General features: G+C 39.9%; 1 protein-coding gene across 1 annotated transcript in view; it reads right to left on the minus strand.

The window, feature by feature from the left end:
- The window catches only part of LOC102861313 (CDK5 regulatory subunit-associated protein 2-like), a 138,201-nt gene extending 130,817 nt beyond the window's left edge, over window positions 1–7,384 (minus strand). Inside the window, exon 1 of the mRNA XM_006887102.1 lies at window positions 7,266–7,384. Within this exon, the coding sequence (XP_006887164.1) occupies window positions 7,266–7,384 (119 nt within the window). The remainder of the gene's footprint in view (window positions 1–7,265) is intronic.
- Window positions 7,385–7,874: the final 490 nt, after the last annotated feature.

Consider the following 7,874-nt stretch of genomic DNA (forward strand, 5'->3'; position numbering starts at 1 on the left):
AGAGAAATCCAACTGATTTTTGTATGTTGATCTTGTATCCTGCTACTTTGCTGAATTGGTCAGCTATGTCCAATAGTTTTCTTGCTGAGTCTTTAGGGTTTTCTAAGTATACTATCATATCATCTGCATAGAGAGATAGTTTTACTTCCTCTTTGCCAATTTGGATACCTATTATTTTCTTTTCTTGTCTTATTGCTATCGCTAAGAAGTCCTTGACCTTCTTCATCAAGCGCTTCAGGTCCTCCTCAGTTTCAGCAAGTAGGGTTGTATCATCTGCATAGCACAGATTGTTGATGGATCTTCCACCAATTCTGATGCCACACTTCTCTTCAGAGAGCCCAGCCTCCTGGATAATCTGTTCTGCATATAGGGTGACAAAGTATGTAGATAGGACACATCCTGGGTGTACACCCTTCCCAATTTTGAACTATGCAGCTTCCTTGCTCTGTTATGATGACTGCCTCTTGGCCCAAGTATAGGTTTCGCATTAGCACGATCAAATGTTCTAGGATTCCCATTCTTCTCAGAGTCAGCCACTGTTTGTTATAATCCACAGAGTCAAACGCCTTTGCATAAACAATGAAACACAGATAGACATTCCTCTGGTACTTCCTGCTTTCAGCCAAGCTCCATCTAACATTAGCTACAATACCTCAAGTACCACAACCCCTAGTGTGTCCACTTGCCATACAGCAGTAACTTGTGCTTGCTGTGAGGCTGAACACTGTGACACTGTTGTGTCAAATGTGTTAATGGTTGGTTACCCAATGAAGACAGTGTGGGGTGGAGCTCCCCAGTTAAACATGCTTGGAAGCCGGAGTGCCATCCACTTCCATAATAGCTTGCCTCGGGAAACCCTATGAACCTGGAGAGAGGATGAAAGACACACAAACGTTGAGGACTCTCCTTCATAGGGCCGCTATGAGTTGCCTGCGACTCGACGGCACTTAACAACAACAACAACAACAATCACAACCCCTTCTAAACCCAGCTGACAGTTCTCTGGTGATGCGCTGTTCCAGTCGTTTTTGGATAACCTTCAGCAGAATCTTGCTTGCATGTGATATCAATGATACTGTTTGATAATTTCCACATTTTGTTGGTACGCCTTTCTTTGGAATGGGGACAAATATAGATCTCTTCCAGTCAGTTGTCCACGTGGTTGTCCTTCAGATTTCTTGACAACTTGGTGACCACATCCAAGGCAGCATCTATTAGTAGAAATATGTCAATTGGTATAAAGTCAATAACTGGGGCCTTATTTTTTGCCAATTTCTTCAAAGCAGCCTGAACTTCTTCCTTCATCACCATAGGCTTTTGCTTATATGCTGTTTCATTAAATTCATCTGTGTCTGCCAATTTCTTTCGGTACAGTGACCCTGTATACTCTTTCTATCTTCTTTTAATACTTGCTGGATCATTTAATATTCTGCCCAAAGCATCTTTAAGTATAGCAACTCAAGGTTTTAATTTGTTCTTCATTCAGTTCCTTGAGCTTAAGAAATGCAGAGCAAGTTCGGCACTTTTGACTTTCTGACTCCAGCTCCTTGCATATTTCATTGTAATATTTTACTTTGTCTTCCCACGCTGCCTTTTGAAATCTGATGTTTAGCTCTTTATTATCTTGAATTCTTACTTCTACTTTTGCTTTGTGGTGCTCTAGTGCATCCATTTTGGTCTTTTCTTCCTCCTCTGTCTTTGTAATGACCTTTTGCACTCTTCCTGAATGATACTCCTGATATCCTCCCACAACTTGTCTGTCTTTGTTCATTGGTGTTCAAGGCCTCAAACCTATTTCTGAGATGGCTTTTAAATTCATATGGGATAGACTCAAGGTCATATTTTGGTTCCCGTGGTTTTGATTTAATTTTCCTTAGCCTCAGCTTGAACTTGCTTATGAGTAGTTGGTGGTCTGTTCCACCATCAACACCTGGCCTAGTTTTCACAGCTAACATTGAGTTTCTCCAGCGGTTCTTTCCACAGATGCAATCAATTTGATTCTTATACACACCATCAGGTGAAATTAAATGCTCAGAGACTACTAGCAAGTAATAACATGTTATTTATAAGGTATCTGCTTTGCCTACTTTCTGCCCCTTAAATTGCTTTATCAAATATATATAGTACCTGTACTGAAATGTATTGCATAAAGCAAATAATACATTTTACACTAGAAAAAAAAATCTGTAAAACAAAAGTTAGGTATTGTAGGGATTAAGCTGATCAAGACAGGACCAATGTAATCTACAGAATGTAATCAGGGGAAAAACAAAAGAAAAAAATCACTCTGCCATAGGAAGTGCAAAATTTTTATTCTCTTGGACTGGCATTGCCTTAAGATAAAGATGGAAACAGCAAAGGTCAGAGAATAACATAAAAAATAGTAAAAAAACTCCTTGGAATACAGTTAACACATTTTACTCCTTGTGTAATAAGAAATTTCTCAATAAACATTTATGTACACATTGGGCGACACTCAACTATGAGTTCCTCTCCTTTTACCTGTTAATCAAAGTTTTGAGTATTTCATTCCATTGCCCGCTACGTTCCTATTGATCAGAGAAGTACAACAATAGTACACTGAGCTAATGATGCGAGAAGCTAATTCTTCTCCATGAAGAAGAATGTAGCATCAGTATCAGTATCAGTATCAATATCAATATCAGGAGGAAGATGCCTGAATAACCTATGTTATGCTGATGATACAACCTTGCTGGCTGAAAATGAGGCAGACTTCAAACACTTGCTGCAGAAGGTTAAACCCTGCAGACTTCAATATGCATTTCATCTCAATGTCAAGCAAGTAAATATCCTTGCCACTGGACCTATAGACAACATCATGATATATTAGAAAAAAAGACTGAAACTGTCAATGACTTCATCTTAATTAGATCCATAATCCATACACTGGATACTAGCAGACAGGAGACCATATTGTACTGGGAAAATCTGCAGTCAGCCATCTCTCTAAATGACTGAAGAGCAATGATGTCAATTTCAGGATTAAGGCATGTCTAATTCACGTTATGGTCTTTTTAGTCACTTGGGATACATCTTGGGACAATGGGAAGTCACTTGGGACAATGAATAAAGATGAAATAATAATAACTGATGTCTTTGAACTGTGGTATTGGGAAGAATATGGACTATCCCATGAACTGTCAAAAGAACAATGAGATATGTCTTGGAGAAGGTGCACCCAGAGTACTCCTCAGAGGCAAAGATTATGAAGCTTCATCTCACAGTCTCAGATACTTTGGACATATTGCTAAGAAAAGCTATTCCTTGGAGAGGGACATCATACTTGAAAAGGTGTAGGGACAGTGAAAGAGAGGAAAACACTCAAAGTATTGATACAATGACCACAGCAATGGGCTTTTTAATGGGTTAGAGATTGTAAGGATAGAACAGGATTCAGATCTGTTGTTCATAGGGTCACTATGAGATGTACTCATCTAGATGGCACCTAACAACAACAACAGCCCACAGGGAGATGTTTTTCAGGACAAAGATAGGCAATCTTCTCCCAAGCAATTCACAGCCTCAGAAACCCAACAGAGGGTCAGTTATGAGCTGTTTTCAACTCCGTGGCAATAAGATAAACACAGACATACACACACACAGAGAAAAGAGATTGTTTTGAAGAAATTATTGATAGAATTATAGATATCACAGGTAATTCTGTAAGGGCTCAGAGGGGAGTGAGGAGAGCCATGGACAAAGTCTCTATCTTCTTGAAGAACATGTACTCTGCCAGCAAGAGAATGCTGCCAGAGAAGTGGACTTTAAATGTGTTTCTGTTTATGTCTCAAAATAAAATTATGAATATATTATTAGACAATGAGGAAGGATAACACTTTTTATGGAGTGGAAAAGAAATTGCCCGAATTACATTCAAATGTTGGTGGAAGATAGAACCTGTAAATAATGAATCGGGATATCTGGCTCAGGAGATTTCTAAGCAAGATTATAAAGGAGTTTGCAAAGTTATTCTTGCTACATATAGTAAAATTCAAGGGGAAAGATACAGACTTAAAAATGAACTATGCAAAATGAAAACAGAACTAAAAATATTGGAAAATCCTTCTATACAAAGGAAGGACTCACATCTGAATTTTTATCAATCACACAGCCCCAAAGACTTATGTTAAGCCTCTAACAGATGGATTTAAACAACTCCTACAACTGAAAACTGACCAACTTAGACTGCAGAGGACAGAGAAAGAATAAAAGAATGACTATTGTCTGCCTCTTAAAAGTCTACGGACAGGAATCAGGTCAAAGAAACTACATCTGTTGTCATCCAAGATAAGAAAAGGAATATTCTTAGAGCAATTCAAAGTTAAGTAGACTCATGGAAGTAGCATGGGAAGCAGGGCCTTCTCCATTTCAAAGTGTAGGTCCACAGTTTCTTGGATCTCAAAGGGTAAGGCCTTAGGCTTGAAAGAATAGAATGCTTGCCAACTCAGTTTCAGAGTGTGGGGCTGCCATTAAGTTGTCCTAGGGGCTGGGGCTACCATTCAAAACTTAGGGGCAGAGCTGCCAAAGCCAAGGGGGAGAAGACCAGGGCTTACTAAGTCTGAGGAGGTGGTGTGGTCAAATAGATGGATTAGGAGAAAGGGACCATCCAAAGCCAGAGGAGCAGAGTTGCCATTCAAATTGGCCTCGGAGGTGTAGCTGAAGCGCAGGCAGGAGGAAAAATTCCCCACCTAAAATCCCAAAAGTATGACCCACATCCAGAATCTGAAGGGCAGGGCCACTTCCCATATGATCTTAGAAAAAAAGATAATTGCTTTTCAGCCTTGACAACTAAAGCAACTGTTCTACTGAATTTTGCGCTTGCTTGGTGCCTGTTATGCCTTCCCCCCACCCCCACTCCAATTTCTTCCACTTATAATGGAAGTCCTTCTTTATGCCTGTTCCATATCTTGTATTTTAGGCTTCACAGGTTCACAGGTTCACAAAGTGAAGAGGAATTTTGCCCCAGGATTGCAAATACATAAAAATGTCAACTATATTTGATGGGTCAGGAAATTAAATCGGGGGCTTGGAGTTTATTTAAAAGACTTTTTAGATGAGGTAAGGAGGTGAATGTATTTTAAAAGTATATGACAAGAACGTGTATTTCAGAGTGGGGGAAAACATGGAATTTTATAGACTGAATTACATCTTCCCAAAAATATGTGTTGTAAATTCCAACTTAATTATATGCAATTTCATTTAAGAATAGGTTGACTTTTAGCAATCCCAATACTGATACCAAATTCATCTTTCAAGGAGTTTGAAAGGGAAATTGTCAAATTTATTGGAAGAGGAAAGAGACTCCAACTAAGCAAAGCACTTTTGAAAAATAAAAATAAGTGGGAGGTTTAACACTACCTGACATCAAAACCTACTACACAGTGGCAGTAACCAAAATAGCATGGTACTCATCAATGAATAAAGAGACAGCCAAATACAGCCAAAAATGTACAATATGAAGAGGATAAAATCGATTAATGGGATCTTCTACAGATTAAATCCCTGTGCATATCAAAAACTTTTCCCAACAGAATGAAAAGAAAACCTACTGACTGGGAACAAACATTTGGTGATTGCCAACAAATGGCATATTACCATTTCAGACAAAAGTCTCATATCAAAAGTTTATACAATACTTCAGGACTTCCACATGAAAAAGACTAATAACACAACTAAAAATGGGCAGAAGACATGGAAAGACTTTTCACAGAGGAAGATACTCAGATGGCCAACAGACACATGAAGAAATGCTCAAAATCACTAGCAAGAATAGATGCAAATAAAAATCAAAATGAGATACCATCTCACTTTAGTAGCAGTGGCAAAGTTCAACAGGACAGCAAGTAATAAGTGTTGGAGAGGATGTAGCTAGATAGAAATTCTTATACTTGTTGCTGGGATTGTAAAAGAATGCAACCACTATGGAAGGCAGTTTTGTACTTCCTCTGAAAGCTGAACATAGAAATTCCATTTGGCCCACCTATTCCACTGCTTGTGATATATCCAGAGAGAATGAGAACTGAGGCACAAATGGAGACTTGTACATCAAGGTTCATAGCAGCATTATTCACCATCGTGACAATATGAGAAACAGCCCAAATGTACAACCACAATCAAATGGATTGAAAAATTATGGCACATTCACACAATGGAACACAATGCAGCATGCAGAAGCAATGATGTTTTAAATCACTGCCTAACTTTGAAGAGACTGGAGATCATTATGCTTAGTGAACTATTTCAGTCCCATAAGGACAAACACTGTATAAAACCAGTATTGTAACAGGTGTATGAGGATCTAAGGGACAGAGGGCAGGAGCAGAGGAGTGAGGATTGGTGGAGGGTGGGGGATGGCGGGTGGTTAATCACAGTATCACAATTTGATGGGTGGGTAAAGGAAATGCGAAAGATCCAGTGTGATAAACAATGTATAAGAACTTTGTAAGTAAATCAGTATAAAAAGAAATATTTCATTTAAATTAAAAACAAGGTTGTCTTTTCTGTTAATGAGACAAGATTAGAGCAATGTGTATCATGAGTTAATCTCTTTTGAGATATAGAGATTAAAGAGGTAGGAGAGAGAGACAGACAGACAGACACCTCTCCAAAGACATGCCAAAATATGTCCAGATTTCCATGGAACTAGAAGCTAAAGAATCAATTACCTTGCTCCAGAGCCTAAGGAGAAGAAAGTCTTCCCTTAGAACCAACCTGGCTCTAAATTCCATCTAAGGTATTTCTCTTATAGCACAACTAGATAACTAAAAAGAGCTCTGGTGGCAGTATTTCGTGCTTTCAAGTGATTGGAATCCACTAATGGCAAACATGGAGAAGGATGCAGTCTTTTACCATTAAATTGTACAATTGGATGTGGAAGGAGGGTTTCTGTGAGTCAGAGCTTGCTCACTCACTACTGCTGAGTGAGGTGACTAAACCAGCACTCTTCTGAAATGTTACAAGGGTTACTTAAGGTTAACAGCCCTTTGTAGGCACCATCCTCATCATTATCAGAGGGCTGAGAACTCAAGCAATCTGGCTTCACAGCTTCTGCTTCATTGTCTAAGGTAATAGAATCAAATCAGAATAGTAATTCTGTGTCCTTGGAAGCCTTGAAGGCAAGTTAGGGAGGGTGAGGCTAGACTCCAGGAAAGGAATAAGGGAGGATTGGGGTCACCCTAGGGTGGGAAAAGTGGAGACCCTGAGCCCAGGGGCCACCTTCTTGGGGGAGCTCACTGGCTGGTCACCTGGGCCTCAAATGAAATCGTTCAAGAGTGGAGTCAAGATTCTTGATGATCTCCCAGCACTCATCTGCACCCAGCCTGTCCTCCACCGAACTGTCTATCAGCTTCTCACAGCTATCCATTAGGGCCTTGAGCCTCTCTGGAAGCTAGAGGCAGTCTGGGAATAGCAGGAGGAGAGAACTCAGCATTCGTTACCATGGCAACACCTGAGTAACTAGAGACTCTGTCTCCTGGAAGCTCAACCATTGGCAGGACAATAGGATAGGCTTTGGAGTAGTGCCCTCCTGCTCCCACATTCTGGCCTCATCTACATCTTCCAGACAAGCATGTGTTTCTCTGGATGACCACGTGCAGGCGTTTGCCCCTCAGTGGGAGGCCTCTGCTCTAAGTGTACTCCAAAAAGCTGCACCGTAAATGATGGGCTGCACCTTATTATGCTGCCGAACTTTGCATGCTTTCTCTTTTCTTAACACACTGAGACAATCTTTCTCAAGTGGGTCCATGCACCTGGCGAATGTTAGGGGTTAAATTCGATCTCCTCAAAATATGTACTATAAATCCTAAACACTATACTTGTAAATGTAATCCCATTTTGGAGAAAGGCTTTTGTTT

Source organism: Elephantulus edwardii, unplaced genomic scaffold (assembly GCF_000299155.1).
Source record: "Elephantulus edwardii isolate Elephantulus edwardi_28Jun2011 unplaced genomic scaffold, EleEdw1.0 scaffold00054, whole genome shotgun sequence".
In the NCBI taxonomy this organism is placed as follows: Eukaryota; Metazoa; Chordata; class Mammalia; order Macroscelidea; family Macroscelididae; genus Elephantulus; species Elephantulus edwardii.